Raw genomic sequence first — 26,208 nt, 5'->3', positions numbered from 1 at the left:
CATTTGCACGCCATGTAGCATTTTGAAGTGATGTTAAATACCATATGCATGTCATTATCCTGAGCTTCTCTTTTGTTAAAATCCTCCTTCCTAAATCAACACTCCTTTTATTTAAAACAAAATAGCTTGTAAGCTCATCCTAATCACTAGATGCCCTATATTGCCACATCATCACTCATCTCTGAAATTCATTCAATTAATATCAGTAGATCTCATAGGAGTGCAACTAACCAACACATTTCTTTGGCACCTTTCATGCTGCTCACTGGGACTAAATTTCTTGGCAATAATATTTAGATTTTGTGAATGAACTCGCAGATAATATTGATCCCATAAAGTAGATTAAGACATCCATAATAACCTGCATGTAATTGCAGGGTAGCATTAGCAAAGCTTTAAGGTGGCAACAATAATGCAACTAGTTGAGCTGCTGCCAAATAGTAGGGTTCAATCCTGACCTGCAGTGAAGACTGCGTTAAGTTTCCATGTTCTCTCATTGAGTGTGGGTTTACATTTCTTTCCAAGTATGTGCAGGTTGGTATGTTAATTGGACTCTGTAAATTGCCCTTCAATGAAGATAAGTGGTAGAATCAAAGAGAGAATGGGGTTTATTGGAAATGTAGGTAGAATAAAATGGGATAACTTTAGGAGATGATTGTTGACATGAACTTGAAGGACCTGTTATTGGTCACTTGTAATGTTGTCGAGGGAGTGGAAGACCTGCCTAATATATTTACAGCTCAGTGGTTTGTCAAGACAGGAAGAAAGAATTTCCAAAACTGTGTGATACTAAGAATGTTTAAAAGTCGAGTGATAGTAGGTTATCCCTAAAACAAGCAATTGTTTTAGGTGGCGTGTAAACCTAATTCCATCCCCCCACCTTGTATTCCTCTCATTCCCACCTATTGTCCGAGTGAAGCACCTACGCCCATGGGTTTCACATTTGTTTCAGAATAAATGTTAAGAGGCAAAAGCCATTATCAAACTTAGGATGCAGGGATCCCAGCAAGTTTTGATGTCACTGCTTTGACCTAATAAATAGAGCGGCGTCATTAAATGTTTCAGGATGATCGAATGCAGCAAGTAACCCAGTTTTCTGTGAGAACTGAGGACATTTGATCCTCTAGCTGGCTGGCGTCTACCTCACCACTATTATTCCTTTTGTAATCCTGTGTCTAATCGAGATTCTAGTTACAGCAGTGAGACCAGCCTTGCATTGCAAGTAGTGTGACGTGGGATGTGCTGATGTGATTGATAAATGCAATGTGCCTAGCGCACCAAATATAGAGCAGTAATGCATGGTGACAGCACACAGTAAAAAGAAAAACAAGAGACTGAAAGAGAAGAGGGTCAAGCAACTTTTATTTTCAATTTGTCATACTTGATGTAAACAATTCTGCTTGGGAATTCAGTTGTGTTGCACTTTTTTTTGTCAGCATTGGGCAATGAAATTTCTATTTTGTTTTAAGCGTGAAATATGATAACAACCTGACATCCACGGATTGTCTGCTTTCTGGAGACAAGGAAAAGATTTAGTGAATTATCAACACCCATTTGGTTCCTTGCTAAGCTTGGTTATAAATTAAGAAATATGGGACTGGAAGGGAATTTAAGCTGTGATGCAGCAATGGTTCTCAACCTTTTTCTTTCCACTCACATACCACTTTAAGTATTCCCTATGCCATAGGTGCTCTGTGATTAGTAATAAAATATGGTTGGAAAGAAAAAAACTTGAAAACCACTGTTTTAATCATACATAATTGACTCATTATGTGCACGGTTTCATAACTCCAAAGGAAATGGGCCAATGACAATTTTTCTCAAAGAAAATATTTCAGTAACAATTGGGTCTAGAGCAGTGGTTCTCAATCTTCCCTTCCCACTCACATACCACTTTAAGTTATCCCTTACTAATCACAGAGCACCAGTGGCTTAGTGGTATGAGAGTGGAAAGAAAAAGGTTGAGAACCACTGTGTTACAGGAAAGTGGACACATGTTCCAGTCATTTAGAGTAAGATGCATGCTCTCAAATCTCACTCAAAGACCTTTTGCCATTTTCTCATGAGGTAATGTTGCAGCTCTATAACACTCAAGTTAGACCACTCTTGGAATATTGTGTTCAATTCTGGGGTGCAGAGAAGATGTTCCCTGGATGTTCCCTGGATTGGAGAACATACTTATGAGGCAAGATTAACAGAGCTAGGGCTTTTCTCTTTGGAGTGATGAAGGATGAGAAGTGACTTAATTGAGGTCTTTAAGGTTATGAGAGGCATAGATAGTGTGGACAGCACTTTTTCCCCCAGTGAGAGACTAGCAAATACCAGTGGACATCTGTACAATATGAGGGGAGGAAAGTTTACAGGAGACGTGAAGGGTAAGTTTTATTTTTTGGGGTTTTTTTTCCACAGAGAGTAATGGGTCCCTGAAATGCATTGACAGGGGTGTGGTGGATACTGGTGCAATAGGGACATTTAAAAGACTTAGACAGGCACATGGATGCAAGAAAAATAGAGGGTTATATGTGTGAGGTAGGTTTAAATTGTTGAGTAGGTGTCAGTACAACACCATGGGGCAAAGGGCCATAATATTACCATGTTCAATTTCCAGCTTAAACTCCCCTTTACCCAGAATATGAAAAAAAACATGCCTTCCTTATCTCCCTATCTCCCTCCAATTTTCCTTTGGCAGTTACCTTCATTGGTTCGTCTACAAGCTGAGGTGCTCTTCTGCCCTATGAATTTTCCACATATTTTATAACAAAAATTAATAAAGGTTTCCTTTCTGATTTAAAAAAAAAGTTTATACAACATTGGCTATTATTGATTTCTTGTAGGGATTATTGATAAATTGAAAATTGAAGAGAAATAAATTAGTTGATAGATTATTAAATTATCAGTGAATTCAAGATTATTTTATTTTCATAATAAAACAAGAGTCACCATTGACCGTCCCTCGCAATAAGAGAAAGAGAAACAAAAGAGACCTTTCAGAGTCACTGAGTGTCCGTGGATTTGCCTCCAGTGCTCCCGCAGCCTCTGCAGCCGCACAGACCTCTGTTCTAACTGTTAGCAACCCAAGCTCCAGATCCAAATTTCCAATATGATCACGAAGCTTTCAGTGCCAGAGGCCCTTCGGAGTCCCTTTTCCCCCTCAACACTTCTCAAATCCTGTTCCAATACCTGGTTTCCATGAGTTGGTCACCAGCAGCCCTCAGGCAGAAATTGATTCAGGGGAGTCAACATGGCTTTGGGTGGTGGAAATCGTGTTCTATTTGCTAGATGTTTTTGGGGAGGTAGTCTGAACTACTCCACTTGTGACTAATCTGTTGAAAGTAACACCAGTTTTTGTTTCCCCCCCCCACAAAGGAAACCTGACCAAACACATGAAATCCAAGGCTCATAGCAAGAAGTGCATGGAAATAGGAGTGGCAGCTGGTCCATTTGAGGATCAAGACACCGATGAGTCAGGTAATGGATGTTTTCTTCTGAGGCTGATCTTGAAGGTAGTCCCCAGGCAGAACCTGGTACTATTAAAATTAGTCCAGCAGCTTACACTGCCTCCAATACTAGTGCTTTCTTGGAGAAGCCTTTTTTATCCTGCTCTTTTGAGCAGGTGATTGGAACACAATTGAGAAAAGGAGCAGGATTTTCTGTAAGTGTATAAATCAGCCACTGTTTTAATGCATAACATAACGTAAAGTCCCTGCAGCTCTGACCTCATCATTTCTGATCATCTCCCTTCCACTGCCTCCAACCATATTGTTTCCCATTCCTGCATTGCCCAATATCCACAAACCTAATTGTAGAGAAAAAAATACCTTGACAAGGGAAACATTGGTTATATATCTTTGACTCTAATGGATATTGCAGAACCTGATGAGTTTCTCCAGCACTTTTGTGTATTAACTACAATCACAGCATTTGCAGGTTTTTCATTTCCTTCCAGCCTGGATCACCTGGTGTCAGGCAGAATCAGACCCTGATACATTCAAATAAAATTAATTCAATTTTAATTAGTTTGATTTTTTGGCCAGGAGGAACTGTACTTTTTCTTAGATCATTTCCAGATAAACAATGGACCTAATATTCTGTTGCCTTTCCGTCCCTCCACCCCCGTCAACCAACCATATATGATCTCCTAATACACCATCATCACTTAACTGACAGAAAAACAGGATTTGGAATTCTTTGGACAGCATATGGAGGTGATGAAGATAAGAAAAATGTCTTTAGCCAGAGGGCGGTGAATCTGTGGAATTCATTCCACAGAGACTGTGGAGGCCAAGTCATTTAAAGCGGAGGTTGATAGGTAGGAGAATGGGGTTGAGAGGAAAAATAAAGCAGCCACAATTTGAGAGCGAACTCAATGGGTCGAATGACACAATTTTGCCCCTAAATCTTATGGACGTCCTCATGATTAATAAATAATTTTTAAAATCACTACCACCTTTTCAAAGTACTGAATTTATAATTATCAGTTATTGATTGGAAACAGAGCGCATAACCTTAAATTTTCTTCGTGTCTTTTTGGATGAACAGAAGGATAGTGCCAACTTCACTTACATGTGTGTTATTCTTTTGCAAAATGTATTACAGATGAACAGGAGAACCACATTAAAAATTCCCAGAACATGCCTAGCTAATTAAGACGAGGATGCATCTCAAAGTCAGCTGAGTTAATGCCTGTACACGCTGACAATATAATTCACGTGGGGTGGATTTTATGTTGTCCATGCTGGTGAGGGTGTTCTGAGGTTATGATTAGACTTAATGAGCACTGAGCTTTTTACCATGTAGTAATTTCCTACTGTTGGCTTTCTTTAAAACTAAAGTGAATGATCTCACATTGAAATTTTTATGATTTTTATCTGTCTTTGTCAATCTGCTATTTCTTACCTCCTTGGTCACTCTTGTCTCCCCTCTTTCTTTTCCTCCTTCCCTGCATCGGCCCAAATATGCTTGTGCCTTTAATCTCCCCTTATTTGAATTCCACACTTGGTTTTAACTCCACCTCATTCATTGACTGCGTATAATTCACCAAATAACCGCCTGACCCATTCTGCCACTTTTTTAAGCCAAGGGCTGCTCAATCAATTCTGAACAAATCCAGGGAAATCTTTCCCATGTACATTTCCAGTTGCACTAGAATTTTACTGTCAATTAGTGTAGCTCATTATGGAAGATGGAATTACATAGTACATTTGATTTTGAGAAAATAAATTAAGCTTGGATTTGCTATTAGCAGTGGTAAATGACACTTGTCCATCACTCCCTCCCAACAGGCAAAAATAACTTATTGCATTGAACATTCACCGGTTTTGTAGGCCATTTACAGCCAAAGAAAGTCTACAGATTCTGTGATTGTAGTGAAAACTCAAAAATGCTAGAGAAACCCAGCAGGCCCTGAAATGTCCATAGGAGGTAGTAAAAATAAGGCAATCAAGTTCCTGAAAGTTGTTGAAGTGATGGAGGTGGGCATGTGAGATGTCACAGATCTAGGTAGTGAGTGACTGGACCAGGGGGTCAAAACAGACTGGAAGTAGGCAGATATCATTTTGGTGGGGCAGGAGCACATGGAGACAATTGGTCTACCAAAATGTCTTTGGGTTTGTGGATCTTGGGTAGGAGGTAGAATCAGGAAGTGTGGGGTTGAAAAACAGTAGGTTGGAGGCTGTGGAAGGGAAATGACTGTAAGTGATAAACATAGCATATTACAGGACAGTACAGGCCCTTCGACCCATGATGTTGTGCTGACCTATGTAAAGCTACTCCACAACAATCTAATCGTTTCCTACCTCACACCCATTACCTTCTATTTTTGTTTTGTTACATCCATGTGTCAACCTAAGTGTCTTTTGAATGTCCCTATTGTACCAGCCTCCACCACTACCCCAGGTAATGCACTCCAGGAACCCATCACTCTGCATTAAAAAAAAGTACCCCTGACATCGCCCATAAACTTTCCTCCTCTCATATAGTCTCGCCCTGAGAAAAAGCTGCTGGATGTCCACTCTATCTATTCCACTTATAATCTCGTAGACCTCTATTAAGTCACTTCTCATCCTTCATCACTTCAAGGAGAAAAGCCCTAGCTCTGTTAATCTTACCTCATAAGTCATGTTCTACAATCCAGACAACATCCTGGTACATCTCCATAACCTCCACATCCTTCCTGTAATGAGGTGACCAGATGAGTTCAGAGATAGTGCAGGAGGAGGCATCTGAGAGTTGTGTCTGGCTTCAGCAAAGTAGAGGTCAGTACGCCAGAACACAACAGCTCCATTCTTGTCTGAGATTATGTTAGTAAGGTTGGATGCTACAAGACCTGCTGAATTTCTCCACCACTTTTGTATATTTAGATAATAAGCTTGCAATATTGGAGGAACACACACACCACGCACACCCACACACACACACTAAATGAATATCAGTGAGGGGGGGGGGGGGGGGAAGAAATGAAAACCAAAGTAAAAAGCTTGGAAGTGATAGGATGAAGAAGCAAAGAACTGGGGAAGATAAGAGGATGGGATGGGAGTGGGGAGCTGGAGGAATGGAGGTGTGGTTATTGGGTATGTTGAGAGGGTGAGGGAGGAGAAAGAGAAAGAAAGGAGGAGGAATGGAGCAAGAGAGCTTAATGAAAGTAAGGTGGGGGGGGGGGCGGGCTGTGAAAAGGTGTGTACAGAACTCAAGAGGGAAGGTTACCAGAAATTGGAGAAATTGATGTTGAATCCATCTGGTGAGAGGATGCCAAGACTGAATTCAAGGTGCTATCCTTATAATATACATTTGGCCTCAATAGACAGTTTTTTCTTGCTTTTCTTTGCACCTACCCCTTTCAAGTTTGGATTCAATTACAGTAAAGCAGCTTCAACTAGTGCTTGTGATGTGTAGAAAAGCAATCAGCAATGCACTTGTGGCTAACTGGACATCATAATTATAATAAAAGGAACACTGCACTAATTTCACTTGCATTTTCTGATTCCCTCTATTTAATAATCGATTCTTCCTGGGAACAAAATGAAATTGGTAATAAAGAGTTAATTTTTTGGAAGTAAAACATGAAAAATCTGCAGACACCGTGGTTGAAGTAAAAATGCAAAGTTAATTTTTGTTTGGTACAAAAGTTTGTTGAATCATTATTAGGATCAGAAACAGGTAATTGCTGTTTACCCTGGGATTTCAAATTAGTGAAGCATTAGCAAATACTTTTCAATTCACAGTTGTTATTAAGACATTCCTTGTCCTATCTCTTTGACTGCTGGAATGCAGGTTGTCACACGATGTTAGACTCCAGCATCTGGAATCTGAATATCAATGCTTCCATGAGAGGCAGGTGCAGAGTGTAATGTGACCCACTGGTAGAGCCACAAGAATTTGTATTGGTGATGCTACTGATGGAAAATTTGTGATAGATTGTTGTATAACAGGTGTGCACACACAGCAGTTAAACCTTTACAGTTATTACCTTTGTTTATGTTGGGTGATCAACCAAATGTTTTCTATTTTAAAACATAGAACAGCTCTATGTATAATGGTGAATGCCTTTATCCAATGTACATGGAAATTTTGACTGTTGCTAAGCATTGAATATACATTTTAAAACAGATTTAAGATGTTTTTGACTACTGCTTTTAAATAATCTCTGCAGGGTGTTTACAGGTGTATACAAATGTCCAGGAAGCCCAGAATTATTTTTGTTTTGTAGTATGCAACACTGGTGGACTAATAGAACTGTATATATTTTCTCTGTGCTATGATACACACATTAAATTGAAATTACAAATCATTCATTTATCTTACTTTCATCATATTAGTTAATTGTTTATACTTGAAGTTTCATTATGCATTTGTAGTCTTGGGACTGTTTGAAGAAATAAACCATTGAGTTAAAAATAGAGAATGGAATTAAATACTTCTAAGATGGCAGAAATAGATGTACAATTGTTTTATGGACTTTGTCAAAACTCGATTTGAGCATTCTTCTGGTTCATATAATTGCAACTTCCAGTCAATAACCAACATATAAGGCATAGCATTCTCTATACAATTATTTTGATACTCTGAGACCCATTTGTACTGCCGTCAAATATACAAATTGATGAGGAAAATGTTGTCACAGTATAAATATTGTGAGTTATGAACATCAATTATTTTTCAGTGTCCCAGGACTATCATTACCAGTGGTGAAATGTGGCTGACGTTTACAATGAGTTTATAGTTTGTGCTTTTACTCTTTGAAATAGTTGCCTGAACTGTTACGTGGGCGGACAATCGGGCAATAAATGGAACAATTACTCCTCCGCTAATCTGTTCAGAGAGGTCACACTGACTTCTGAGGATTATTTCAGCCACATAAAATAAACTCTTCAATGATTTTCAGCACGCTGAAAATGCCCTTCTTTTGAAGAAAAGGGCATTCACTATCCATTCATTGTATAAGTCTTTATCTGTAAGATTATTGAATGTGTTACTTTTCTTTTCTTTTGTTCGTCAGTTGCATGAGTCTTACTGTTGCTTGCTTAAGATATTTAAATCCAGAATGAAAATGCCAGGTTTCTTTTTTCCAGAGGAGATAAGGAAATATAACATGATACTTTAACGAAGAAGCAATGGAAATTATTTAAGTTCTTGTAAACGTGCAAGTTTCACCGGGGTGTCCATTGTCCTCTCACATCCCAAAGAATTGCTTGTAGGTTAATTGACAAATTACCCCTTGGCAACAGTGAGTGGCAAAATAATTTAAAGGGAATTGATTTACACATGCAAGACTATAGGTGACATGGCTACGAAGAAAAAAGAGAAAGGAGGAATGGGGCAGAAGGATTTTCTCTGCTCGGAACCCACATAGACCTGAGGTGGTGAGTTCAAATTGTGAAGTATGTTCAGGAGATCTTAGTAGCATGCCAAGAAATGCAGCACCTTTAGTCTTTGTTCGTGGAAATAAAACAGGCCAAACAGAACAGATATTGATTCCAGTAACAGCAGTCCCAAGGGTCTGTTTCCATGCTGTTTAATTCTATAACCCTGACTCAAGCACAAAAATGTTGTAGAATCACAGCAAAGGAAAATGTTTTTGAGATTTCAAATGCAAGAGGGCTAGCTGCACTTAAAATGGATAAATCACCTGGTCCAGATGGAATGAAATCTAGATTGCTGAAGAGAGTAAGAAAAGAAATTACAGGAGCACTGGCCAAAATTTTCCAAACACAATGTGGACCACTCCAATGTAAAAATTGCCATTTAAAGAATGTTATTTTGAGAAAAACTGGAATTAAAGTTTGGCAGAAAAATCTAGTTGAATACTTGCTAGCTTTTAAGATGAAGATGTCTCATTTGCAGTATAGATACATTCCCATAAGGAAGAGAGGTAAAGAAATTCATACCAAAGTTCACAGAAGGTCCAAAATGATCGCGAGTAGAACAGCACCAATGCCATGTGTTAACATGTAAGAGCTGCCTGTTTGCGGAGAGATCAGAAGAAAAGTGAAAAAGGGCATGAGAAAGGACTGGCATCAAATGTAAAAGGGAATCCAAAAATATGCTATAAGTAGGAAAGTTGTTGAAAGGGAAGAGGTGGGTCCAATCAGTGAACAAAATGAACTGTTCTCATGGAGGCAGACTTGTAATAATTAAGTTGCTGAGACTGGATTTATAAGGATATACTGGATAAGCTGCAAGTGTTAAACATGGAGAGAAGAAAAAGATTGACCTTATAAAGGTTTATAAAATCCTGAAGTGGATGGTCACAGTCTTTTTAACTAAAGATGATGGAAGGATTTAATGAGGGCTTAAAGGTGGACGGTATATGAAATGTGTTGCTAGAGGAACCAGTAGAGGAGGTACAATTACATGTGTTTAAAAGACATTGGGACAGGTTCATGGGAGGGAAATGATTAGCGGGACATGGACTGAATCCAATTAAGTGACACTAGCTCAGGAAGGCTCTTTAATCAGTATGGACAAGTTGGGCCAAAGGGTCTATTTCTGTGCTGCATATGTAGTCTTTACTAAGACCAATAATTCCACTGGTGCCTCAAAAACGAACATTGTTTAATGGGTTTAATGTATCATATATGTTGAACATTGAGTGGGTGGGGGGGGGTGAAGGAGGGAGGGAAGGGAGGGGGAAAAGGGGAGAAAATCACACTGTGTATATTCAAGAGGGAAATGTTTATGTGTATTTTGGTCAATATGGTTCATAGTGTGAAAAATTAAAAAAAATTAAAAAAAAGGAAATTGTTATGGAGATTCTGGATGGGCTAACATTGACAGAGTAGATGCGTGAAAAGCAAGCTGCATTTAAAGTGGGCTGCTGAGGAGAATAAGGAAAAAAAATGCAGAGCCTCTGGCCATAATCTTCCAAGCACCTATACTTTCAGAAGCTATGCATCTACAAAACTACAAATGTTACATCCTTGTTCAAAAAAAAAATATACAGTAGGGATAAACTATTTCACTACAGGTAATTTAAACTTCTAGAAACAATAATCAGGAAGAATTAGCAATACATGGGCAAGTATAGATTGATTAGAGAAAGCCAGTGTAAATATATTAAAGGAAAATTGTTACTATTTTTGAGTTAAAGCTTTGCACAAGTTGACTGGCATATTTTCCACATTACACTTAAAACCTTTCTTAATGACTGCAAAGCATTCACAAAATATCTTGAAGTTGGGGAAAACACTGTATTCCTTCTTTGAAAAGCTACTAAATGAAATAGCTGAATGTTAATTCTAGAGACAAGGAGTATAAATCATTCTTTATTCTTTTCTTTAAGATGTCTGAATTTCATTTACAAACATTCTATTGCATTTTTGCAGTTATGGAGAATTTAGTGGATGCTTTGTCTGTTTAAGAATAAAAGGTTTTGGATGCATGTCAATTTAGATGATAAAAATATTATGTTGTGCCATAAACAGAAGACCAAATAATTTCTCCTTGCCCTATCCCTTCTTATTTTTCAACCATACACCACAAGATTTCCTGAACAAATTGCAGCTCGGTTTATTTTAATTGCGATGTTGCCCACACATGAAAAATAATTTATTAGTTATGCATTATATTGGCACATCCTGACAACCAATTTCAGATCTATTGGTGAAAATAGTCACATTCACAACAAAAATGTAGTTTTAACTCAGATTTTTGCACCAGCTATTTAAATATCAGTGAATTTTATGCAGTAGTCTTCCAAATTGGATTTCTTAATACCGAAGTCTTTTGAGAAGAATATGAATTTAAAATAAAGCAAACCTTTTCATTTGAGTCATTATGGATAGAGTTTGTCATTTTGACTTTGAAATGAAGTCATCCAACAAAAATGCCTTGCAGCATCTTTGAAGTTAAGTTAACAGAAGTAGTTAGTAAGTACACCTGCACACACCTGTTCTCATTAGGTCTTTCAGAGGCCAGGAGGGCAACAATTAGCAGTGACCTGTGTCCATCCATAGAGATTGAACCACCCCATGTCAAAGAAAAGGAAGAAGGTTAAACAAGCAGTGCCTCGCATAAAGCCTTGGAAAACTTCTTGTTGTTTGTTGAACAACAGAGTTGATGTCTAAAGGGCAAAGGGCTACATTATCTTGGAAATAAGAAAGGAACGGGTCAGAAGAAGAATATAATACAAAATTATATTTGCAAAGGAGATTTGAATGATTATAAAGGATCAGATTATGTTGGAGGTTACCAGGAATTGGTCCCAGAGATATCTTGATTTTACTATAATTGATCTATCTTTAAAAAAAAGTAGATGGTCTTTATAAGAAATGGTTTGCAATGAGTTATCTATTGTTGAATTAAGAAACATGGGAATTGAGTTTGCTGTATTTGTCAGGCAAAAATAAAGGTAAACACTTCATAAAGCACAGATGGAAATACCTGGAAAGGATTTCTGAACTAAAGTGTTATAATGCTGTAGGGCAGATATTCAAAGTCTGAGTTATGAGTCTCCTGTCTTAAATATAAAATGATAAAGATCATATAAATTGTATTCAAGCTCACAAAATTTGCATTTTTTTGTAAAAAAAAAATAACAACTGGAAGGATCTGTGAAATAATACTTACCTAAATGTTATGATAGCAGGGTTACAGATTCAAGTCGGTTGTTGTCATCTGTCGATCTCATGCAAAGTAATCCAAGAGAAAAGGCACCATCTGAAAGTGCATTTGAGCTTTTCTTGCCTCTATGCTGTTAAATTCAGTCATGATATCAGTTCCAGGGTCTAAATCCTACATGAATGATTTGGCTTGGCCTGTAAAAAGGGTGATGAGATTGATTTTGGTTCGATTGTAAGTAGAATATATGCTGGTAGTTGCCTAACAAGCACTGCAGAAATCCCAGGTAATTATTGATGATAACTCAATTGGACTTGTTGATGGTGTCTGCACTCCCTGCCACAATAAAGCATTTTTCCAACATTCAAAATTGAGGCTCACAAATGAAAAAATAAGTATTTTGGTGGTTGAAATAGAATGGAAATCTAAAAATTCACCTACCACTGACAGAGCAGGAAGATAGGAAAAAATGGCAATAAAAGAATAGTTTCAAGCCAGATTTTTAACAAAATGTAACTGTGGATATTATTTGTGTAAGTAGCAATCTTCAAAAAATGTTTTATCAAAATTTGAATTTTTATATCGAATATTTGATTTAGAATAAACTTGAAGCTGCATAGCTCAAAGGATTAAGCTGGAGTTGATGGGAGCGTTACGTGGGCATGGAGAAGAACAACATGCACACCAAAGCCTTGAAGTTGAAACTGGTTTATTGCACTGGCTGTCGCATTTATATGGATCCCAGGCACTGACGTTAAGGCACCATGTCTTTGGAGTGCCGGCCTGGGATTGGCCAGCATTCTTGCCACAGTTCACCGTCTTCCCACCATGCGGGAAGTCACCTGGGATGATGGCCAGTGTCACCCCCCAGATCCACGCAATCGCTTTGTTTGTTGGCCATTTTGTGGGCCGGTCCAGCAATCGGGCCATTCTCCACTGACTTGAGTTTTCTGCCCCTGCGTTGCGGGGAAGGAGAGGAGACCGGCTTCAGGCCTCCTTACCGCACATATCATAAAGGTCTCCTTACTGCCAATGTCAAGGACGTAAGTGAAGCCATTGCCCCTGAAGACCCTGTAGGGCCCGTCGTAAGGTCATTGTAGGGGCTGCCGATGTGCGCCTCTTCGTACGAACACATGTTGGCATGTCTAAGTCCCTGGGGATGCTATGTTTGGGCTGGCCATTTGGTGGGGGTTGTTACGGGACTAGGGACCCCAGTTTTCATCTCACGTTTTCACGGTAGCTGTGGTATCTTCTGGGCGTTGACCGGGGGCCGGGAACTTCCAGGAATGGTTAAGGGTGCACCGTAGACCATCTCCACTGCTGAGGTATTGAAGTCTTCTTTCGGTGCAAGGTGAATCCCCAGCAAAGCAGTTTGTTCACCCTGAGCTGGGCCATCAAGGCTGCCTTCAGAAGTCTGTGAAACTGCTCCACCAACCGATTGGCCTGAGGGTGGTATGTCATAGTGTGGTGGAGCTGTGTCCCAAGGAAATTAGCCAGCGTTGCCCAGAGCCCAGAAGTGAATTGTGCCCTCCCCCTGTCTGATGTTGGGTGCTCTGGGATCCTGAATCTGGACACCCATGTGTTGATGAGTGCCTTGGTGCAGGTTTCTGTGGTGGTACCAGCCAGCGGGACTGCCTCAGGCCACCACATGAAGCAGTCAGTCATGGTCAGCAGATATCTTGCCCCAGGGGAAACTGATATTGCATTCCCCCCCCCCCCCCCCCCCATATCAATATTTTTTTTTATTTTTTCTTTTTTTTTCAGCACAGAACAGGCCAGTTCGGCCCTACTAGTCCATGCCATAGCAAATCCCCACCTTCCTAGTCCCACTGACCAGCACCCGGTCCATACCCTTCTAGTCCCCTCCTATCCATGTAACGATCCAGTCTTTCCTTAAATGTAACCAATGATCCCGCCTCGACCACGTCTGCCGGAAGCTCATTCCACATCCCCACCACCTTCTGCGTAAATAAATTTCCCCTCTTGTTCCCCTTATAATTTTCCCCCTTCAATCTTAAACCATGTCCTCTAGTTTGAATCTCCCCCTTTCTTAATTGAAAAAGCCTATCCACATTTACTCAGTCTGTCCCTTTTAAAATCTTAAACACCTCTATCAAGTCCCCTCTCAATCTTCTACGCTCCAGAGAAAAAAGCCCCAGTCTGCACAACCTTTCCCTGTAACTCAGACCCTGAAATCCTGTCAACATTCTCATGAACCTTCTCTGCACTCTCTCTATTTTGTTTATATCTTTCCTATAACTTGGTGACCAATACTGTACACAGTACTCCAAATTTGGCCTCACCAATGCCTTGTACAATTTCATCATAACCTCCCTACTCTTGAATTCAGTACTCCGATTTATGAAGGCCAACATTCCAAATGCCTTCTTCACCACACCATCTACCTGAGTATCAGCCTTGAGGGTACTATTTACCATCACTCCTAACTCCCTTTGTTGCTCTGCACTCCTCAATTGTCTACCATTCAATGTATATGACCTATTTAAATTTGCCTTTCCAAAATGTAGCACCTCACATTTATCTGTATTAAATTCCACCAGCCATTTCTCAGCCCACACCTCCAGCCTTCCTAAATCACCTTTTAATCTACGGTAATATGTACGTGGCTGAACCTGCATCATGCTAGATCAAAAGTCTGTATGGGCGCCTTTATGTGAGTGTGCACTTTTGAGGACTGGCAGTTCGTGTTGGTCTTGGCCCATGGCTGACCTGCTTGCAGAGACCATACCGGAAAACCTACTAGCCACCATCTTGATTGTGGCTCCTATTGCCGGATGTGCCAGGGTGTGTATGGTGTCAAAAACCTGACACCTCCATGCGGCGGAATGATGGGACACAGTAGTGTCAGGTTACCTGGGCCGATGGGGACGTCTTCCACCCTGAGACCAGAGACAACTATCCTATATATGGGGATCACGGGGTTCCGCTGCTGCACTTTGGCTAGGGCCACGTAGTCGACCACCAGGACAGGGCATGGACCAACTCAATCATAGAGAGAGACAGAGTGTCAGCTACCACGTTGCTGTTCCTTGCGATGTGCTGTATGTCTGTAGTAAATTCGGACACATAGGACAAGTGTCTCTGCTGTTGGGCCGACCATGGGTCCAATATCTTATGGATGTCAAAGGCCAAAAGCTTGTGATCGGTGAAGACCTTAAATTGCCAACCTTCCAAAAATTACACAAGTGTCTGACCAGCAGGTACAGCACCACCAATATCTCTCAGTCAAAGATGCTATATTTGAGCTATGGGGGGCGAAAATGTCTGCTGAAAAAGGCCAGTGACCTTCAATGAGCTGTTCCAGTATGCCTCCTATCGGTGTACTGGAGGCGTCAGAGCGGTAGGTGCCTCTGGTCTGGGGTGTACCAGGAGGGTGCTATTGGCCAGCATGCCTTTGGTGTTCTGGAACACCCTTGAACACCCAGATAATGTCCTTTAACTTTCCCGCCATTAGCACAAAGAGGGTGTGCATGATGCCAGCCGCCGCTAGTATGGTAAAAGTTTGTCATATCAGCGAATTCCTGTAGCCCCTTTACATGGCTTGGCGAAGTGCCAGACCACCTCGACCTCTTCTGGGAAGGGTGTTGCCACATGTTTGTTTATTCTTTGCCTCAGGAAATCAATAGTGTCCAGGCCAAATTGGCACTTTGCAGGGTTAATTTTCAAATCAAATTCACTCAGCCGGGTGCACAGTTGTTGCAAGTGGGTGGTATGGTCTTTGCAGCTGTGGCTCGCGATGAGGATATCATCCAAATAGATGAACGTAAGTGGGAGGTCCTGGTCCATAGCATCCATCTGCCACTAGGAAGTTTGTGCCACATTTTCCAGACAGTAGAGCGTGCGAAGGAATTCAAGCAGGAGAAAGGGGGCTATAATTATGCTCTTGGGGATGTCATGGGAGTGAACTGGGATGGCTGTGGCAGTTATCACATTGGTGGTACCCCGGATGAGGTCCACCTTGGAAAACACCCGTGCAGGTTGGTGGCAAAGTCTTGGATGTGGGACTCGAGAATCTGTCGGGCACGGTGGCCTCTTTGAAGCGGCGGTAGTCACCACATGGCCTCCACCACCCCTCCCCCCACCATCGCTGCTTTTGACACCATGTGGAGGCGGAGGCCCCAGGGACTGTTGGAGCGCCACACCATCCCTAGCACCTCCAATTTCTTGAACTCCTCCTTCACTAGGCTGAGCTTTTCGGGAGGGAACCAGCGTGCCCTAGCATGGAGCAGAGGGGTCCTTGGTCAGAATATGATGCCTTATCCTGTGCTTTGTCTCGGGTGCAGAGAACTGTGGTGCGGTACCATTATTGAGGGGAACTGCCAGGGTGTGGGCAAACTCATTATCTGAAAGCATTATACAGTCAAGGTGGGGATGGGTAATTTGGCTTCCCCCAGAGGTAGAGGGGGTGCACTAAGCGCCGTCCCTTGAGGTCTCAGTGGGCACAAAGGAAATTGGCCCCCAGGAATGGTTGCACCACTGCTGCAAGGGTGAAAGTCCATGTAAACCAGCTGTTGCTGAACCAAAGGAGGAGGTGCAGATACCAGAAGTACGGATGGAGGAGCTGTTGCCTCAGTGCTGGGCCCTGCTTGCTGTTATGGGTGTCTAGGCCTGTGGAGGGCAGGATGCTTATCTCGGAACTGGTGGCTTATCACGTGGGCCAACTGCCACAGCCATCATAACAGTTGGCCAGGGCATTTCCCGGAAGCCCGCATGGTGGGCGGCATCGACGAGCCTCTGCACCCCATTGGTGATGATAGAAGTATAATTGTCCCACGTATTAACTTCCCTTTTCACTGGTCTTAGTCTTGCAGTCGGCTGTTCATGGGGCTTGCTGATGACGCTGGAATCCTTCTTTGCTCTCCAGAACATGTCCGCCCAGGCCGCGACTCTCCAGGAGTCACTGAAGTCTTCAACTGTGAGCAAGAGTCGATATCCTCGGGCAATTGCTCAAGAAAGACAAGCTTGAAGAGTAAGCAAGGCTTGTGGCCCTCAGTCAAAGCGAGCATCTCGCTCATTAAGGTGGACATGGCCCTGTCCCCAATCCATCCATTTGCAGCAATTGGGCGGTACACTCACACCGGGAGAGCCCGAAAGTGCAAGTTAGTTACTCTTTGAGGGCCACATATTTCCCTTGCTCCGGAGGCTACTGTTGGAAGTCTACAACCCTTGCCGCTGTGTCTTGATTGAGTGTACTCACGATGTAGAAGTAGTGGATGTCGTTGGCGATTTGTTGAAGCTGGAACTGAGCCTTGCCCTACTTGAACCATGTGTGGCTGCGACACCCAAAACATTGGGAGCCTGAGTGAGTCCGAGTGAACGGTCACTGGCTCTGCCGGGTCCGTGACCTTTGGATCCAACTGCCAGTTGGACTTATTGGGGTCATCAATGTAGCGTTCGCGCTAGCGTGGAAAAGAATGACACACTCACCAAAGCCTTGAAGTCGAGACTGGTTTATCGCACTAGCTATCACGTTTATATGGGCCCCAGGTGCTGACGACAGGGCACCGCTTCATTGGAGTGCTAGCTTGGCATTCCCACAACAGTTCACCATCTTCCCGCCAGGCGGGAGATCACCTGGGATGATGGTTGTTGTTACCCCCAGGTCTGCGCAGTAACCGCATTTGTCGGCCATTTTGTGGGCTGGTACGTGTCTCCGTGCACAGGCCTCTACAAGATTACAATGATAGACTCTGAAAATAGGAACAGAAATCATTTGCAGTGAGAGCCATAAGCCTCATCACATTTGCAGGAATGTTGTTAATTTTTTTTTCAGTGTTTTGGTTCACATTGCTTAGACTTCAGAAAATTTGAGAGGAAGAATGACTAATTGATATAAAAATTCATGGCATCAGATCTGAGATTATTACAGTTTAAATACTTGTTTAAACTTAATTTGTTCAATTTAATTATTGAATAGTTTAACTTCAATGGTAAGAATGTAAGCATAATTAATTGTAATGTTAATGTTCTAATAGGCCTTTCAGTAGAACTGAATTTGTTATTTCATGTGTTGATGGCATATAATCCAACTCTACTTTGCCATCTGTTCATAGACTTGTTTTCAAAATGAAGTGTGTTTCTTTAAAAATCAACATTGGAAGAAAGTGAATGTCACCTTCAAATGTGAAGAGAATCTGATGTAAGCAGTTTTACATTTAGTCACCCAGAAACCAAATGGATCTTCAGTTTCAATCAACACACAAGATTAGAGAGTCTGTGGACTTTGAGTAGCAATTGTCAGGCTCCTGCGGCTCAATTGGGGTAGAGGAGAAAAATAGGAGACAAAGAACTAAATATTGAACCAAATCCTTGATTTCTTTATATGTAATTTGGGGTAAGTGTTTAACGCACAAATTCAAGAATTCAAAAATTGAAAATTATAGTTAACTGTATCTATGACATGCAATATCCAAACTACATACCTGTATATTAAATTTAATCACAAATTAAATAGTGAATAGAATATATAAATTTTAAATGAAAGTGAGCTTGGTGTACCTTCACAGCTGGCAGAGTAACAGCAAGTCACAAGTCAGACAGAACTTTTGAAAGGCTGGTAAACTGATAAACTTTTGGTTGGTAAACTGATAATACAAAGAAAGTGTCGTCCACCCTCCCCCCCCCCAATACACCAATTAACCTATAATCCCAGTACATCTCTGGAGGAAACTAGAGCACCCAGAGGAAACCCATGTAGACGCAGGAAGAACGTACAAACTCCTTACACAGTCCCAGATTCGAAACCCAGGTTGCTGGAATTGTAACTGCTGCACCAATTGTGCTGTCCCTTAGAACAAAGATATTATCAAGTGAGATAAAGTGAGTGGTGTTGGATGACATGCTCTAATCCACAGTTGTGCTCTTGCTTCATTAGAAACTTTATTGAGTATCTTGAAGCTTGAGGCACTTCACTTCATTTAGCAACTTGCTCAAGTGCTATCACAGTAGCATTGTCATGGACTAGGCAGCTCCTTGAGGTTGAGTAGACTTGCTTCCTCTCTGCTTCTCTGAGTTGTTGAAGTGGCTGATGAGGTCAATGTGGGAGCTATAGACAGCTACCACCAATGGGGTAGATGGTGCTTGTCTGGGTGGCTGATTGGAAATTAGTGCACTCCTTTTTGCTGTTTGTACTGAACTTCCATGTGTTCCCAAGTAAGGGATTCGAAAGGACTTCACAGACCCATCGCAAGGCACCTTCATTACTTTGAGTAGTTATAGTTGGCCCCTAGTTAATGAGAATTTTACATAATTTTTCCATGAGGTTTTGAAAACATCTTTCCTTGAATCATTTCCTCTGTCTACCCAGTAATCTTATGCCCTGATGGAGCTCAGAAGAAGAATGTCAGTTTTGGGAGTCAGGTGTATGGTATGTGAATTATGTGACCTGCCCATTGGAGCCAATGGAGTGTGACTCGACCCTCCGATGTCCTGGGAGAGGATACTGACAATGGTCTCCTGTTCTATCTCTTGGTATAGAAGGGTTTGCAGAGACAGCAAAGCAATATCTCTCCACTGCTTTGAAATGTCTGCTGTAGGTAGTTCATAACTTAGAAGCATAGAGGCAATACCACTTTCCAGTTGACCATGGGACTGGAGCCAAGTTGGAGCTCCTGGTCATTAAACATTCTTTTCAGCAGACAGTTGAAGGCAGTCCTGTCATCATCATAATGGTTTATACATATATATAGATATATATATATCTATATATATATAGTTACAGCACAGGAAAGGTTAATACCATCAGTGATGATCTCCTTGTCTGTGTCCTTTTTTAAACTGTCTGGTTGAAAAAATACCCCATTGTATTGCAAGCAGTCTAGGTGTCTCTCGCATTCCATGATAAATTACAATACCACTTCCTGACATCACATTTAACAAAGAGGTTTTTTTTTAAAAGATTGCTGTTGGTGGACAAGATTGCATAATTTAGTACCTTAGATCAGTTTCTTTTAAGTCTTATCTGGAAGTATGGCAAGTTTCTAAAGAATGTTTCATTGTGAATTAATTTTTGATGTTTTGAGATCTTGCAGTTTTAAGAGTAACTTATTATTTTAAGTGCTGGATAATTTCTTGCTCAATTATTTAATTGTCCTAAATGCTTGCAATTATTTTGCATAATACTGTGAAACAAGTAGCTGTGGATGTGAGGCCTATTAGCTCTTTAATAGCAATCTCCAGTCTCCTAATTTTAAATGTTGTGTTCTTGCATTACCGCTTCTATTTTGGCCACATGCTTGGTCCAACGTTGTCATTTACAAAGTGTGTTTTTCACACTACTTGTACAATTGTATTTCAGGCAGTCAGTTTTTGACTGATAGTGAAATTACAAGGCTTGAGACTTCAAATATATTCCATAGTCCCACCCTATTCACTAGATCCTGCAAACACAAGGAAACTGGCACAGAAAGTATGGAAATCCTCAGCTGGTCAGATAGCAACTGAGAAAAGAGAATTTTGTTAAAATTTAAGACTTTTTAAATCAGAACTTGAAACATATTGGTGATTTAAAAGGAATTTTCTGATTTGCAGGAAATGCTGAAAAGTAACAGAGATTAAATGATGAAGAGAAAATGGTGCAAGGCAAATCTGATTTATAATGGGATTATCTGCCCCATTGCTGCACCAATGGATTCCTCATGGAGTCTAATGGAACAGCACACACTTTTATAGGTTTCCCAGTTTAAGGTGAGCCTGCACTGGTTCAAACACAATGAACAAAGAAAGATAAGTTGAATTGATCTTTCTATGATGTATTTTCGTTTTTAAGAGAATGTATAAATTTTAAGTGTAACAAATGTTAACACTTTTACTTATTTTTTAACAATGTTTTCCGTCCTATGGAATGATTATTATTGTTGGCTCTGAGAACAAGGACAAGTTTGATAGTCTGGAGGGTGGGCACTTTCTGGCTGTTTAAGATGACACAGCCCCATTGCTGTGAACAGTGCTCAGGTCACAAGAAAAACTCAGGGATGTGGCTACTTTTAGAAGGCAGTAAAAGGTACAACCGATGAACTCTTTCTCTTTCCATGGATCTTGAAAAAACGGCACCATTTTCTATTTGTGTTTTTACTTCCAACAACTGGATTCCTTAATTTTAGCACTTCATTAATAATAATATTATTGTCATATACATAAGGACAATGTATATATGCACCAAAATTCTTACTTGCTGCAGCTACAAGGTATTTTACAACTCCAATAGTATGCATTAAATTACCCCAGTATGGAAAGAGATAATAAATATAAAGGTAGATAGATGCTATATATTCGTAGTTACATTTAGGGCAGGAAAAAGAGTAGCGTTTGAATAGTTCAGGTAGGTCTTTTTGTGGTGTTGGAGTAGTTTCTGACTAGGGTAATAAGGAGAGGTTCAGAAGCCTAATTGCCATTGGAATAAAACTGTTGTTGAATCCAAAGGTCCTGCACTTCAGGCTTCTGTACCTGTTTAAAGGTAGCAGTTCGAAGTGGTTGTGACAAGGATGTTGAGATCCTTTATGATTCTGGCTGCCTTCTTGAAGCAAAGATCAATCTGCTGGGAGAATTCTGGAGAAGCATCAGTGGGGGGAAAAAAAAGATTTGTTGACGTTTCAAGTTGAACCCTTCATCAAGTCCAAGATCAGAAATAGTCCAAGTAAATTTGAAAGAAGGGTTGTGGTGGGTAGCTCATGTGCGGGAAGTAACCTCAATGGAATCATCCATGTAAAAGAGGAAGATGTGTGTAGTGAGAACCTGAGTAGCTTTGAAATAAAGACTTCCGCACAGCCATAAAAAAGGAAGTATAGCTGGGACCCACGCGAGTGCCCATGGTTGCACCTTTGATTTGAAGGAAATGAGAGATGTCAGAAGAGAAATTTGGGGTGAGAACAAGTTCTGTCAGGTAATTAGAGTTTTGCAGGAGTGCGGATGAGAGTTTTCCCTGGGAGAACTGACTGTCCAGAACTGGAGTGCAATACCTGTTAAAAAGGGTATACAGTACTTGCTTTGGAGATGATGAAAAGGAGGTTCAACAGGTTGATTCCAGAAATTAAGGAGTTAGATTATGAGGAGAGATGGAGTTGCCTAGGAGTTCAGAAGGATGCAGGGTTGGGGGAGTATATCTCAGAAATATATAAAACTATGAAAGGAAGATATAGGAAGGAGCAGGGAGGTTGTTTTCAATGGCATGGAATACTAGAACTAAAGGACATAGCCTCCAAGATTCGGGAGAGTAAATTTGGTATGGAAAAGAAGAAACTGCTTCTCCCAGAGAACACTGAATTTGTAATTCTTTGCCCAAGAAAGTAGTGGTCACTGCTTCACTGAATGTATTTAAGATACAGACAGATTTTTAAAGAATAAGAGAATTAAGTGTTATGCAGATTTGAATTGAAGACTAGTGAATCTGTGGAATTTTCTGCCCAGGAAAGCAGTTGAGGCTACTTCATTAAACATATTTAAGGTTCAGTTAGATAGATTTTTACATAAAAAAAAGGAATTAAAGGATATGGGGAAAAGGCAGGTAGGTGGAGTTGAGTCAATGATCAGATCAGCCATGATCTTACTGAATGCAGAGTAGGGTTGACAGGCCAGATGGCCTACTCCTGCTCTTATTTCTTATGTTCTTATGTTGACATGTGCCTTTTGTGCACTCGCACTGCCTTTGACCATTTAAGGAAAGGAAGTTTTGAAGATCAAGGCCTCAAATCTACCACACTATCTATCAGACAGCTGCAATCCTTGCCTCTCTGTCAGCTTATGAGATCTGCACCAACTACAACAAGCATTTCAAAGGACCAGAGCAATACCAATCTTCATAAAACCTTCCCAATTCACTTGCAGAGAGCGCAAGCCAATGCCTGACCTTTCCCAGGCCCGCGTCCCCTGCATTGAGTTATAAATTCTCTCAGTCTCTCAGATATGCTTGCAAAGTTATTCGTGTAATCTGCTCCATGCTCTCAATGATTACCAAAGGAACGGACAAAAGAAACATTCAGAGATGTTCACGTCCTTGAGTGAGTGCAACAAGTCAACTAACTTGTGGAAATTCCTGTCCTAAACCATCCAAAACTTTTCAGGATGGTATGGCAAGCCCCAAGTTCATTTGTCAGGAGACCACCAGTGCCTAGAGTCATTGCCAGAAGTGGTGCAAACACTTTATCAACGACTGTTCAACCTTGATTACATTAGCATCAGGGAACCCACAGAACTTGAGTAGTATGTGGGCCAAAGGACTTGTACTGTAATATTCTATGTTCTGTGTAGAAGCAGGCCATCCTCAGACCAAGGGATTCTCTGAGAGGAAAAGATTTCACTCTTTGAAGGTTTCAGAATCAAAGATCTTTTTTACTGTCTGAAATCTGGTGATGTCCTCTAGATGGCGCTGATAGCAAATTAAAGTTGGGAAGGGAAATCCACTGAAGTATTTGGGATTTTCTTCGGGAATGTCATCCCTTTACCTCTTAACAGAGAACCTGAACCAAAATGTATGACTACGTTGATTTATATGATTATGTGTATAGAAAAAGTAGATGTATCTACCAATTTTCCAAACATTTTAGATTAATTGTCACAACACATGCATGGCATCACATACAAACCTGAGATTCTCTTTCCTGCAGGAGAGGGAATGCAAGAAAACTGTACTCAATGTACACAGGTTAAAAAAAAAAGAAATGCAAACAAACTGACTGCAATACAGAAAGAAAAAAAATCAATGAAGTGCAAAAGTAAGAGCTCTTAAATGAATCCCTGATTGAGTTTGTTGTTGGGGAGTCTTATTGTGAAAGTGTAGCAGCTGTTCCTGAACCTTGTGGTGCAAGTTTTGTGGCACTTATACCTCTTTCTTGAAGGCAAGAGCAAGAACAGAGCATGTGTGTGGGGTTCACGAGAAGTAGCAATGAGGAAAGACATGAGAGTGCCTCAATAGTTATCTTTTATTTTTCTATGTTATGGTTAAAACCACGCTCCTAATTTTTTCAAAACAAATCTCATTTGCTTCTAGAGCATGTCATGGTATAATCTTAGAAGCAAGAAAGACATTTTTTCATTTACTGAAGGAACAACTAGACCATCATATTTTGCAAAGATGGCGACCAGCTCTAGAAAAGGGGGAAAGCTTTCCCTTGAGACAGTCATGACAGCCATTCGGGAAAGCAAGGAAGAAATATCAACACAAATGGGGGAGTCGAGGACTAGAGGGCATAGTTTAAGAATACAGGGTAGGCCCTTTAGGACGGAGATGAGAAAGCATTTTTTTACCCAGAGAAGTGTGAATCTGTGGAATGCTCTGCCACAGAGGGTGGTAGAGGCGGATTCGCTGACTATGTTCAAAAGAGAGTTAGATAAGACTCTTGTGGGTAACGGAGTTAAGAGTTATGGGGATAAGGCTGGAAAGGGGTACTGATGGTAATGATCAGCCATGATCTAAAATGGCGGTGCTGGCCCGATGGGCCAAATGACCTACTCCAGCTCCTATTGTCTATTGTCTATTGTCTAAATCAACACTAAAACAACTAATTAAAATAGAATCTGCATTATCTGCACTAGCTGACCAAGTTAAGGAAATGAAGGAGTGTGTATCGGCTAATCAAGACAACATAATGAATATCAAGGGATTGGAGAAAGAGGTGCAGTTGTTGAACGACAAGGTGGATGACCTGGAAAACAGAAGCAGTGAATCTATATTTGGATACTTAATCTCTCTGAGAAAGCTGAAGGTCACGATGCAGCTAAATTTTTGGAACAAATCCTATCAGAAATCTTTGGAGTCGAAAACTTTCCTGCTCCCATCACTTGCAAGAGAGCCCACTGCTTGGGAAACCCCCCCCACCAGTGGTGATGACTTGCGGAGACCGAGACCTATAATCACGAAGCTCCTCAACTTTAAGAACAAGGAGAAGATTATACCCCTGGCCAGGCAAAAATAACAGGATTTATATATTTCCCAAATGTAACCCAAGATTGCAATGCCTTAAGGACACCGTCAAGGAGGTTAAGAAGACCCTATGGAAGAGGGGTATCGACTATTCACTGCATTATCCAGCTGAACTTCAGGTTATGCCTAAGGGAGTCACCAAGTAGTTTGTTACTCCTTCTGCGGTGGTGGAGTTTTTGAAATCTATCGACAATAATGACTGATGGTCTTCTTGCTTCTTGCACAATGGATAGATCATTGTGGTGCTTATGCATTCCATATATTGAGTGACATTTAGTGATCATCGTTGTGATTCTGACATGAGAACACGAGTAAGTTTCGCAATATGGATTCTTTCCCATCTGGCTATTATGGAAAATGCCGGTACATCTCCTTAATTTTTGACTCGATCTTTGTCTCACACTTGTGCCTCAATATATTTTTGATTTGTGATGTTCCATATACTAAACATTTGCATTTGTTATAATCTAAGTTCTATTCATGTTGCTTTACCAGGTTTTATGTATGTGCTCCTTGGCTTTGATTGTACTCGTTTAGAGGTTGTGGAACCCAGAATTTTTAATTAATGTGGTTTAATGCTCATTGCATGCTTTTGTAACTGTTGAAAACCCTTGTATATTGAGAGAGAGTAGCCTACCCCCTGCGGATGTTTAGGGGTAATTAACTGATGGGTCTCATATGGGAATATGTTATGGTTCTGTTTTTTAATTCCTCTCACTCCTATCGTTCTCACTCTGTCTCTATCCTCTGATTATTTGGGTTTTTTAAAAATTTTCTTTAAGATATGACTAATTATGACTAACTTAAAATAACCTCCTTGAATGTAAGGGGGGATTAAATCCTTCAATTAAGAGGAAAAGAATTCTCACATATTTAAAGAGACATTCCATTGATATAGCATTTATTCAAGAGACTCGCCTCTCTGACACAGAACATATAAAGTTAAAAAGGGATTGGATTGGGCATGTTTACTATTCTTCATTTGATTGAAAGTAAGGGGAGTAGGTATACTCTAATAAAAATGTGAGGTTTAAACTAATATCTACAGAAAAAGACAAGAATGGCAGAGTTCTTTTAGTTGATGGTGAACTGAATATGAACAGGGTCATACTGATTAATGTACATGGCCCCAACCATGACGATCCCACTTTTTTTAATGATATGGTATTAAAACTTGCAACAGCTTTGGGCCACTGTCTGGTTGGTGGTGACTTCAA

At 40.6% G+C, this 26,208-nt stretch overlaps 1 protein-coding gene across 7 annotated transcripts in view; it reads left to right on the top strand.

The window, feature by feature from the left end:
* hivep1 (HIVEP zinc finger 1) overlaps positions 1-26,208 on the top strand; it is a 182,944-nt gene that overhangs the window by 144,075 nt on the left and 12,661 nt on the right. For 6 of the 7 annotated variants that reach the window (XM_069913386.1, XM_069913389.1, XM_069913384.1 and 3 more), the window contains one exon: positions 3,367-3,468. In XM_069913386.1, coding sequence (XP_069769487.1) covers positions 3,367-3,468 — 102 coding nt within the window. Of the gene's footprint in view, positions 1-3,366; positions 3,469-4,596; positions 4,739-26,208 lie in introns of all 7 variants that reach the window. The other variant, XR_011349797.1, reaches the window with a different exon arrangement.

The sequence above is a fragment of the Narcine bancroftii genome, chromosome 1, assembly GCF_036971445.1.
Source record: "Narcine bancroftii isolate sNarBan1 chromosome 1, sNarBan1.hap1, whole genome shotgun sequence".
NCBI lineage: Eukaryota > Metazoa > Chordata > Chondrichthyes > Torpediniformes > Narcinidae > Narcine > Narcine bancroftii.
Note: the sequence above shows the minus strand (reverse complement) of the source record. Positions and strands in the feature narration are given on the sequence as shown.